Source organism: Polypterus senegalus, chromosome 2, assembly GCF_016835505.1.
Source record: "Polypterus senegalus isolate Bchr_013 chromosome 2, ASM1683550v1, whole genome shotgun sequence".
Classification (NCBI taxonomy): Eukaryota; Metazoa; Chordata; class Cladistia; order Polypteriformes; family Polypteridae; genus Polypterus; species Polypterus senegalus.
The window spans coordinates 260,448,235-260,461,285 of record NC_053155.1 but is presented as its reverse complement, the minus strand read 5'-3'; the positions used below and the strand labels follow the sequence as shown (position 1 = coordinate 260,461,285).

General features: G+C 36.4%; 1 protein-coding gene across 1 annotated transcript in view; it reads left to right on the top strand.

Annotated features, from left to right (window-relative positions):
* Positions 1–6,544: 6,544 nt before the first annotated feature.
* lrrc32 (leucine rich repeat containing 32) overlaps positions 6,545–13,051 on the top strand; it is a 41,152-nt gene continuing 34,645 nt past the window's right edge. The window contains exons 1-2 of the mRNA XM_039745434.1: positions 6,545–6,708; positions 11,853–11,943. Coding sequence (XP_039601368.1) covers positions 11,857–11,943 — 87 coding nt within the window. The 5' untranslated portion in view covers positions 6,545–6,708; positions 11,853–11,856. The remainder of the gene's footprint in view (positions 6,709–11,852; positions 11,944–13,051) is intronic.

Sequence of the window (13,051 nt, the reverse complement as noted above, 5' to 3'; positions counted from 1 at the left end):
TAAGACGGGATGATAACTTAGCTGGTCTTCTTGGCGTAGGGCCTCACTACACTCTAAAACTATAGGAAGAATTTACTGACTACTTGTCGTTTCCTTCTATTTTCTTAATAAATTGTTACTGTTAGTCCATACCTACAGTACACAGCTGCTCAAATATCTGTCTATGATTTTTCCAGTTTCATTAAGACACAGCATACTTAACTTGTGGCCGCACAAGTGGAGTCACACTTAAGTCAGTTAGAACCTGGTTCCTGTGTTATTTTCTGTATTTTTTAAAGAGCTCTGGGTTCCCAGTTAGTCTTTCAAGTGTATCTAACTTCCAAATGACATAAAATGGAGTATTTAAGTGCTGAAGTTGCCATAAGTGCTTATGCTTTTCTAAAGGTTTCCAGAACAAGTAATTGCATTTCTTGGCTCCTTTCAACAAGTCCACTGTCAACTCGTGCCTTCTGATTGATTTCCACTCCCAGCATCTTGCATATGACAGGAATATAGTCAAAGTCGTGCTTCTCTGTGCATTAGTTCAAAACACTTGCCTCAGTGAGGCATTATGCAGACACATTCCTGTTGGTATAAAGGAGTCCCAGTAGTGTTTACTGACACACTTGTGCTGAATAATTCATTGGCTGAAAGCCCCCAGTGTTAGTGTGTCAGAGAGACGATGTGCAACATTGTTATAATGGCAAACCGTTTTATTTTCATTGCCTCCTTTGCTACTACCTTCATGGGGTCCAGAGTGCATCCTAAAACTGAGCTTGCCTTTTAATTTGTTTGTTAACTAGGTGGGCCTCTCTTGAAGTGATGTTCCCAGTCCAGCACATCACAGTACAGAAAATCACACTGGCCATCACAGAGTTGTAGAAGACGTCACAACTCATATTAAATGAATGTAAACTCTTAAGAAAAAATAGCCTGCTCTGCCCATTCTTATATAATTTTTCTGTGTTACAAGACCAGTCTAACCTATCATTGATGTGGACCAACAAGTACTTGAAGGAGTGGACCAACACTACATCGACCCCTTGAATAGTCACAGACACAGAGGCTCTTTGGTGCTGCGAAAGTCAATAACCAGCTCCTTGCTTCTGCTACTTTGCAGACAATTCTCTTTCCACCAAAAAACAAAGTTCCCCACCTGACTCCTGTACTCTGTCTAATCCCCTTTATCAATATGCACCATAAATGCAGAATCTTCTGAAATTTTCTGCAAGTGACATGACCTGGTGTTATATTTGTAGTCTGAAGTGTACAGACTGAAGAGAAAAGGAGACAGTAGTGTACCTTGTGGTGCTCCAGTGTTGGTCACATCTGTATCAGAAGCACATTCCTTAAACCTCAAACTGTCGTCTGCCCAACAGATAGTCCATCATCCAAAACACAATAGGCTCAGTACCTACAAAGCTCTGCACTTAACCCTTAACAGGGATGACTGGATGGTACTAAAGGCACTGAAGAAATCAAAAAACATAATCCTCACAGTGCTGCCCAAATGAGAATAAGCCTTGTGGAGTAGACAGATAACTTCACATTGCATTGGGTCAAAGTAGTCGAATACAAGAGAATTCATATAGTGCAGGACCAGACTCTCAAAGGTCTTCATGATATGTGATGCAAGTTCCATTCGTCTGTACTCATTTGGTGAAGAGGTGCCTGCCTTCCTTTTAACAGGAACAATGTAAGACATTTCCACAGCATTGGCATTTTAGGAGCCTTAGGGACAGACTGAACAGGTAACAGTGCACACCACAAAGTTGGTCAGCACCGGCCTTAAGAACCTGAGGACTGACTCCATCTGGTACTACGGCTTTTCCTGTGTGTAGCTTCCTCAGCTGTCTCCTTATTTGGTCTTCAGTTATGGACATCACATACAGATGGTCAGATGTGGACTTGACACTGGCCATTCCAGTTGATGTGTTAAGAGTTGTTGATGTAGCAGAGATGGTTTTAGGGATACTGGTCATTGGAAGAAGGTGGCAGTGACAGTAAAAATCTATTACAAAAATTGGACCTAGGCATTAGCTTTGCCCATATCCCTTTCATGGACATTCTTTACCTTAAAAGAGTTTTATTATATACAGAAGTAGTTATTATTTATTTTAATCAAAAAACAAAATATAGATAGATGTTAACCATATACTTTAGTATTTTGCTGAAATGATAAAATAAAATTCTGAACATGAACACAGAGGTCTTTCTCATTTCCTTATGGCACAAACAATGAAACTAAGTTGGAATTACTTTGTCTTTAAAACACGAAATGTGGAAAAAATATATATATGTGCTGTGTAAACATTCAGCAAAACAAATGGTATTTTATTATAAATCTAACCCTTAATCCTATTTTTTCAAAATTCACACCAGGTTGTGTTTCATTTAAAGCGAATCCACTTATAATTAATTCCCTTTTGATTCACTAATACTAACTTGTAGTACATTACTGTTCAGTACATTTCAAGAACTTCTCTGTCAGCCTACTCAACAGACGGGGGCACACCTCAGCCCAAAACAACCTTTCTGATGTGTGTGGCCACACTCTGATAAACTTTGTTAACTTTAATTTGTCCCTCCTTTCAACTTGTAGATTGTCTAATTTGTGTGCCATCAGGAAAAAGTAGTGTTTCCTCCCAATGAGGAGGTATATCCGCAAGAATGAAAAAATTTGTTGTTTGGTGAAAGTGAAATCCACATACAAGAGCAGCAGTAACGTGAAGTGGCTGGTGCATAGCGCAGACCAGGGGGACTGGCAAGTGAAGCGTGCAAGGGGCAAAGCCCCCGTGTTTTATATATATATATATATATATATATATATATATATATATATATATATAGTCACAAAACGAGACAAAGACAGATAAAGGTTTGGGGCAGCCACCCATATAATTTGGTATCCTGGCTGCAAAGTCGTTTTTTTAAAGCAACGAGCACTGAAGTGCATACAATGGAGTCCAAAACCAGACTGTGGGAGAAGGGAAAAGGGTAGGCTTTTAAAGGGGAAGACAGGAAGTGAGGTCATAAGGATCGGGCACGTGTTCATTATTCATTGGATCAGGCCCGGATGTGACATCAGGGGGGCCGGAGCTGGTATGGTCTGTTTCCATTGGTTCGGTCCCAGAAGTGATGTCAAGAGAGCCAGGTGGAGCCTCCCGGGTTTGGTCTACAGGGAAGTGAGAAAGAGAGTTAGTGCACTCTGCCACATCCCAGCATGACTCAGAACTGCCTTCACTCGAGCCCTTTAGCTGCCTCCCATGCACGTGACTATATATATATATATATATATATATATATATATATATATATATATATATATATATATATATATGGGGGGGCTTGAACTTTTTGCATTAACTTACTCAATTTAAGACTACAGATTCATCTTTAAGATATGGGAGGAAAGCTGCAGTATCTGGAGAAAAACTCATGTGAACGCAGGGAGAATGTGCAAACTGCAAAATGGTCACGAGCCGGTGTTGTAACTTTAGGCACCAATGCTGACCACTGCTACATTGTGCTGCCTTTTACCTATACACACACATATACTGTACATAGAATTCTGTGTCAAGTGTCAATTAATAAGTCTGTATTTCTGAGGTTTTAAGAGCATTTAACATTCTCACTAATGTTAAGATTCTGTTACATAATAAAGGCATTCACACAATAGCAAAAAAATAAAATAAAATGTTAATTAAATTAATACTTTTATATTTCAGAGGACTATACAGTATGCTTAAAACAAAAAAAAGGTGTTAGAGTGAAAGATGACACATATTTTCAAATACAATACCAACTAGCTTGTAAAGTAAATTTACAATACAGAAAAGCATTTACTAAAACTATTAATTACAAAGCAATTACACCCCTTCCTAGAAATACCACAGGGATCTCCCTGTTGCAGGAGAATGGACTGAATAAGCCTTTAAAAAGTCAACTGAAAACAAAAAGTAAAATAAGAAAATCTGATTTCCAGTTGGTGTATTATTGTGTAAAAAATAAAATATCTCAGATCTATACATATACAGAGTGAAACTCCTTTTATGATAAGAGCACAATGCCTGAATGAGCTGTGCAGAATCAGAGCACTGGCTTCAGATGCTGGCGTATTCACACTAACAAACGGATTCCTCATGACTGGGAGGAGAAAGGGAGCTGAGACAGGCACTGACAAAGTCACTTACAACTGTCATATGGATGCCTTAAATAAAACAAACAGGCTCTGGACTAAATGTAAGTATGATATTTTTAATTTTGTGCAATGCTGTTTCTAAGATGTTTTACATTTTTTAAATTAACCTGGAAAACTGTGATACAAGATGAGACTAATCTGCTCTATATTGAATAGAATATGATTTAAATAAGCCAAGCACATTTCACAGTAAATTAAATGGTTGGGTAAAAAAAATAGACATTGTTCCAAATGCCCTTTATGCTTAAATTAAATTCTAAACAGCATGAACACACATATTTGTTTCTATAGAAATAATAAAGTGTAAGACCTTCTTAAACTTCTAGATATTTTAAAACAGATGAATACATTATCTCCTTCTGTCTATATTATACTTATTAGGTGCATAAAATACCAAGCATAGGGAATAATGCAGAGATCATCCCTGGGCAGACCATCAGTCCATCACACACACAACCAGCCTAGCTGTTACATTGCAAAGTCACCTATTTGCATAATAAACAGATCTTTGAGATGTTTACTTTTAACTTAAACAGTATAAAGCTCTTTTCTTCAAATGTTTACAAGGAAAACCTCCACATTATGTTGATACGCTACAAAAGACATTCAAAAGTAGATGCTATATTTTACTTTAATTGATAGACAGTGTTCTTTGCTATGATCCCAAATAAGATAAAATGGAATTAATAAATGATGGAAAAGTGGAGGAGCATATACTTTTAGTATGAAAAGTATCTGGAAATGTAATATGCCATTTTGTTAAACATATTTATATGCAGTTACTGTTAAATAATTCAGTATAGTTTCTGACATTGTCCTTTCTGAAATTACAAACTAACAATTTCCCAAAAAAGGAGTCTATTCATGGAATATTAACAACAAAAAAAAACTATCAACTGTCCATCCAACCACCTACACATTTTCAAAACCAGTTAAGCTTATTCAGGGTCACTGGGAGACACAGCTTATCTCAATTTGCCAGGTGTTTCCTTTGAAACTAAATGTGATATTCAAAGGATCGGAAAATACAGACTCCAAAAAAGTGACAAAATATTATATTCAATAAAAAACATATCTGTAGACTTGTGACATTAAAAAAACTAGATACCCAAACTTTAATTAATGTCCTTTTCACCACACAATAATTTAAGCTATATATTTTCCAGAAAATTTTTCTTACTATAGTAAAAGCAGTCCTAAACCTATAGCAATAATTCAATCAAGTAAAATATAAATAGTATGACCACTGCCTCCAAACCCACAGGGAAGTGAAACAAATCAAAAACAAAAATTTAGTGCACAGAAAAACATAATGAAGACAAATATAATTAAGTGAAAGTTTCCACAAAGAGCAGCAGGGGTCATATTTTCATATAGGACTGTTACTTCAGTTTCAAACCATCTTTGACCCTAGTCAGATTACTGCTATTCACAGAGTACTTACAGATGAGAAATAAAATTACAAAAAACTTCTAATTTTACTCAACATACAAAACCAACCCATTTAATTTTCTACACTACTGTACCTGAAAATGGTATGTTTATCACACATAATTCTAGGTTCGATCATCTCCTAGAGGAAATTATTATAAAATGCCTAATATACATTTATAAAGATAAAGTATCAATCAAAGGGATGATTAACATTATCAAATAAATATAAAGTCCATAGTCAATGTATAAAATGATACTTTAAATTGTAAGTGATCTTCAACTGCATAATGTGTGCTCACCATGTAAATTCTGGGCTTCTCTAATAGCAAAAAACTGCACAACCTGCTAAAATATAAATGAAAATATTTTCAAGAAAAATTGCAAAGTACAGAAACAAATAAAATGTTATTTCTGGTATGCTATTGTCAAGTTTTGTGTAACATCTTTAACCTAACATTTTTGATCGTTATGCTATATTGTTAACTATGTTCTGCTTTGCAGAAGTGTCAGTTTTTCCTCAATAAAAGATTAGTAGTTGTTGGATTATAAGGAAAACAAATACTGAATGGATAACATTAACTAGTTTAGTATGTTAAACTGCTATCAATAAAGCAGAAAAAAACAATACAACTGTATGACATAAAGCATACAAAGTAATTAGTTCTTATTGCTACAGGTTATTAAGCCTTTAATATTTACATTATAATTGATGATATCTTTTTTAGACAAATGTTAAACTATGCAAGTACAATTGTAATAAGAATAAACTAAAAATGGTACTACTAAAATAAAAAGTAACTTGATAAGCATTAGGACCCTGTGATTTCCTGTAATCTACAGGGAAAAAAACACCCTCACACAAAAATGTGTGCTTCCCAATCCCAAATAAGGAACAACATATAAATTCCGCAGGATATTCCCACAGGATGTCTTAGTTGCCTTCTTTAGCAGAAAAGGTACAGCAACTGACCCAGCCTGTGCACAGACAGAAAGAGAGAGAGGGAGAGGGAAAGAAAGTGACTGAGAGAGGATGTATGAGAAACAGAGGACCAAAATGAATGACACTGCTTTGAACAGGAAAACATTTTAATAAGGTAACATTAATTTATGTTTTTTATTTATAGATGTTTAATTCACATGTTTACAGATAATAGTATCCATAAAAGTAAACATTATTCTAGTGAATGGCTGTATTGGATAAGACAAAGTTTAACATGCTGACAGATACAATACAATCATTCCTGCTCATATGTGAAATGAGCTTCATTCACTTTTTTAGATATACTGACACTTGTCTTGCATATGATATGCAGGCAATATTAACTTTATCATGCTGCTCAACATAACTTACAAATATAAAACGCATGAAAGGACTGAGATCAGACAATCACTTATAATGTGTATCCATTGTTGGCAAGGACTTTCCTAAGAAAAGACACCAGTTATCTAATATTTGAAGTGTTGCAAAAAACCTAGACATCCAGCATCCTAATTATATCATACTTATAATGTATTTCTTAAGTAAATGAAACAGCTGCCTCTAAAAATCAACTTTTATGCAAAATACTCCTAGTTAATATTTAATGAAGACAACATTTTCTTAAATTTCAATTATATATATTACAGTTTATAAAGGCCAGGTCAGGATGACCTTAGGTTAACCAGGAAATGAACAGAAATTGGATTTCACACTGGCAAGAATATGGAATGAGAAGAATATCTGAATGGAAGAAGATATGTTTGACAGCTAAGCCATTTAAGTACCAAAACAGTACAATAGAACAACAAACATTAAAATTGCATTTCAGCTCTTAATGTGTGCTCTGTGATGGTTATAAAAATAAGATGTTAAGTTTAACATTCATAATACAGTACCTGATGTTGTATGTAGGGGACCTCATTATCGGCAATAACAGGTCAGTGTTTAGACACTGTCAGTAATTTAAAGACTTCCAGGGAGTTTAAAAAATAATCTAAATTATGACTGAATTCTTGAGACTCATTAAGATTTAGAGAAATAAGAAGTTATGCATGCCTCTCCTCTTCATTGTTTTTCTTCTTGGATTTATGTAACTTGGGCTCTGATCAGTCAGAGATAAGCACATGTTTAGGACAACAAAAACCTTTGGAGTAATTTCCTGTAGCTGTTGAACACATTGTGAACAAACAGTAATCTACTGAATAAAAAGGGAAAAAACACTTTCTTGCATGCAGTACACAATTTGCTATGAAAAGACTACAAGCTGGATATGACTTGATAGTCAATGATTTTCACATGCAGTACTTACTACATCTGACTGTTCAAACACAAGAATATCAGCATTGACAGGCACTGAACAACCAGATATTATAAATAAGGGAATCCTGAAAACTGTTACTTTATCCATCCATCCATCCATTATCCAACAAGCTATATCCTAACTACGGGGTCACGGGGGTCTGCTGGAGCCAATCCCAGCCAACACAGGGCACAAGGCAGGAAACAAACCCTAGGCATGGAGCTAGCCCACCGCAGGGCAACTGTTACTTTATTAATACTGTAATTTCCTTTCATATCCACATGCTACATATTCAATATATCTAATGTTAAAGGACAGGCCTCCATGCTGCCTTACATAGTCGGAACTGGCAGGAACAGACTAGGACATCTGCGGCCTTGTAATACAGACATGGGAATTGTATTCTACTAGACATTAAAACAACAAAACAAACAATCCAATTCAAATCAGCGAGTACAGAAAAATAGATAGATGGGCAAGTAGATGGATTAATGGATTGGCAGATTCATGGAGTGTTTCCGATTTTCAAGCTCTGACCACTAGCTAGTGGTATAGGAGAGGTCTGTGCACAGATACAGTACATACTGCACATGCTTTCAAACATATTTAGTCCAACAGAGAACAACAGGGAAGGTTAGATCCAGTTCAATACAGGGTTTACTTGCACACAAATGGCCAAAATAGAATTACCAATCAATCTAAAATGTACATCTTTGGTTGTGTCGGAGGAAAACTGATATTATACAGATATAAACACATTCAGACCAGGGGAAAACAAACGTCACTGAGCCCAGGGCATTAGATACTTGAGATAGCAGTATTAAGCAGCTCCTGCTCTGCACAAACAAATATATTTCCAATCCCAGTTTTTTTTCTTTTTTGTTTTTACACAAAGTATAATCCTACATATATCCATGCAGGAAAACATCTGGCTACAACAAAGGCACATTAGTCTCAATTATTGTCTAACAATGTTTACTGACTGAAATTTATGGCTAATCATTTATAACAATCCACAGTATGAAAAAAATGCCTTTAATACGTTTTGTAAGTCATTTAATTCACTATATTGCATACCATAATCACAATCAATTATTACCATTAGGTTTGAAAGTAATTTGAAATCCATTTTTCTTTTTGAAGATTCTCAATTCAAAGGGGACTGCAACTGTAAGTCAGGCTACTGTCTGTTCGTCACCTCATTACTTGGGTAGAAAGTTTGAATCAACCCCTCTAAAATGTGGTTAAAAAAGCAACACCAATATTGAATACTGTGAAAAAAGTGAACTTGGCACAATGTAAGTATTACCATCAGCAAGTCAGTTCTACAAAACAGCATGGTAGAAGTATAAATGGGTAATACCTAAAGGTAAATAACAACACAAATAGCACAGAATAATAGCAAAATCTTTCTTCTAAATTGTTTGAAACTTGTATATTGATGTAATTTATTATAAAAGTGGAAGGATTTATTTTGGTTTACCTTAAACCTTGGCATTAACAGTACAGCAACTGGCAATACGGAGGAACAGCAAAGGTCAGAATGCAAATTTACAAATTCAAATACAGGTTCATGTGCGCAAGCAAATTGTTTACTTTGTATGCAACTTTAAAAAGTACTGAGCTCATGAGGAAATCATTTTCATCCAGCATGTAGGGTTTTGTGTAAAGAATTAATCTTACGACAGATATGACATATAAAGGATTAAAAGTATACGATTAGAAGTTAGGAACAGAGTACAACTTATTAAGCAACCCAATGAATGAAAATTTGATTATCTTACAAAGGTCAAACTCAAAATTACAGTTGTATTCCTGGTCCAACGCATAATTAAAACTATGTTTTGCCTAACTTAACGTAAATTAAATGTTAAATTGGCATTTCGGAAAATCTAGGTGACTAGGATGGACAGGCTAGTTTTGCCCTATTGCCTGTTCTTATCACAATTGCTTTTAATGGTCTTGATGAAAAATCTTACTGGTAACCTGACTAAGATATTATCCTAACAAAACATACTGAAAATGTGTTGGATTTCAAGATCCAAGGATTATGTACCATGTATATAGTTTGTTTGTTTTTCTTTGAATCAGGCAGCCCTATTGATAAAATAGCTAACAGATGCCCTTGATTGGGCTTTAAAAGGTCAGTTTAGTCAGTAAAAGCAAGAATGCAGTGCCCCAAAGAATTAAACAACCAATAGCTTTTTTCAGAAGAAATGTTTCCTAGAAGAAGACTGTATTATTTATTTACAGAGTGAAATGGGCAGTTTAGTAAAAGAACTCTGCAGAAGTAAACAAAAGCCACACAATGAGACTAATTAAGGCAATATTAACAAAACTACTTTAAGTGAATAAACCATTTTCATAATGAAAGACATGCTCAGAGAAAACGTTAGTTATTATTACCAAGTGCATTTCACAAATCACAAAACATAGTATGTGTAAAGTACAGTGGAGTGAAGTTAGACCACACTGAGCACAAGGATTCACAATGCACACTCACTCATACACGGCTATATCTGAAGTGCCAATTGACCTAACACAGATTGGGAAATAGGAAGAAAACCACAGAACTCAAAGATCCTCATGCAGTCAAGGGGAGCATGTAAAACACTTCACACAGGGAGTTCCCAGGTCAGGATTTATACCCTGGACTCTGGAGCTCTACGGCAGCCGAACACCTTTCCATCCATACAGTACATCCCATTTCATATATAATTTAAAAAGAGTGATTCACAAAGTCAGCTCCTGTAATACACACACTAATTCAACCACACAACTCCTTTAGCTGAAACAGACCACAAGTATAATCTTCTGTGTTTCATAAGGGTTGCCCAGACAAGCACACATTCATTATCGAGCTTGTTTAATCCAATTTAACGTCACAATGGCTAGAAGCCATCCTGATAGAACTGGACACTGCGCAGGAAACAACATTGGACTCTGTGCTGCAGTGCACTCTCACACAAATGAAGTGTACCATACCAGGATAAAAACCGACACTGAGAGAATACGAACACGCCACACAGAGGATGATCAGTTGTGGGATGATAGACGGGTGTTAAAATCTGCCCGAAGATGTAATGTTTGATAAGCGGGCTATTTATTTTCATTCGTTGGATATTGGCCACCTCCAAAATGGAAACCAGACACAAAAAACGTATTTCACACTTTAAAATAAAAAAGCTTTAGCCTCCATCATTGTCTCACTCTTTGTTTCCAATATGCCTCAACCTGTATTACAGCATAATTCACCATTTTCATTTCAGTCTTGTGAAATCGGGTAACAATTTGAACTTACTAACTGAAGTTCTTTTACTTTTGTAATCATTTTAGGTAAAACAATGAAGAAAAAAAATCAATATTATTGAATGGCCAAATTTATTTTAAAGAGAAAGTCCAAGTACCTTCTTGACAAGCTCGAACTGCAACATGTCTACACATATCCACGATGACTGGCGATTGTTATTCTCGAGGGGAACATCACTAGTCAAAACTTCTGTCAAGTTAGCCGATCAAAATCGAAATTAAAAGCACATTTGGGTTTTTACGCAGAACGGTACACTTGAACTACAGCTGCTAGCCACAGTCCGATTTCTAAAAAGCGGAATGAAGGCACACAAGCAGAGCGACAGGAACGCGGTAGCTGCCGATGGTTTTCAGTATCACAAGCGGCTTCTGCGCGTTATTAAAAACGTTCCTTTTTATGCACTTATCAGTTTACAATATCAAAAATATGTCAGAATAGCTCAGGGTCATTGCGAGTCCTCTGCAGTGTCACACAGAAGCCGGCTTTGGATTTCCCCGCTCATTTACACCAGTGACAAGCGCTGCCGTCCTTCCCGAGGCTCATTTCATTCGTCTCCTCTTACGCGTCTCCTGCTCATTCTCGCCGGTCCTGACGTTTTCACTTCACACCCGCTTATTATTATTTTTTTTTATTTTATTATCTTTTCCAGCACAATGGGACCTCGTCTGATGCTACTTTTGGCTGTAGTTAATGAAGTGGTGGCTACGTTTCGACCTCGACATCTCTCCCCGTGCCGAGTGGTAAGTACTGTAGACCCACAGACCGCCGCCTTCTCTTCTTGTGGGGCCGGGGGGCGCGCGTGCGTGCGCGTGCAGGAGTGAGTGTGATAATCGTCATAGCAACCACACCGCTAAGTAAGAGTGCTGGTTTTTCGAACATACACTTATTTGTCTCTCTCCTGTTTTTGGACTGCTTCCTGGCGTCATTGTAAATGTGTGGAATCTGATATTTCATCGGCGCCGGAGGTTACAGTTCATCTGAGAAGTGCACCTAATGTGCGGCCTTACAGGTGCTTCCCATTACATCAGCTCAGGTAGTCCCTGAAGTGACACTCGTGTGGACGGGGAACTGGGGGCTGTCAGTTTGAGACTCGCCTGTGTGACGATACAGTACAATCATATAGTAAAAAGTCAAGGTGAAAACCAGATACACTAGAGATAAACTGTGTAAGCAGAGAGTCTGGGTGTCGCCTTCGGCTGTAATGACTGGCATCTGGAATGAAAAAGGGCGAAAAAGGAGTGGTATCTCCTCCAGTAGGGTTAATGAGTCTTAGGTGAAGTGACATTGCTTTAAGAACATGAAGATGAGGAGGCATCTCTACTGTGTTGTACTCCGAAATGATACTTCATGAAATTTTTACTTTTACTGAAGAAGTATTTCATTTAAAATAACACTTAAGTGAAAGTATCTGCTTTCAAAATTACTCACATACTAAAAGTAAAAGTATATATTATAATAATGAGAAGGTATGAGGATTTGTTTGGAGAACATATTACATATATTTTAATTTTAATCAACGGTCAATATTTTTGCTACTGAAAGGCACTATAGAATAATGAATCATGCAAATGCAATCTGGCCTTCAGTCAGTGTCACTTTGACGAGCTAAAGGGTTGTACTAGTGAGTGCGGCTATGACTTACACTATGTCTCACTCATTGGGATACCCCTCAGCAGTAAGTGAGGCACCCCTACCCAAGAGAGAAGAATAAGAAAATAAAGTACAAAACTGAAAAAAAAAATAAGTTAACAGCTCACCACCATATCACTTGAAAAGATAAACAATATAAAAAAATGTGAAAATCAAAAGAGACTGGATTTATTATACTTCACTGAAATTGTGATACAA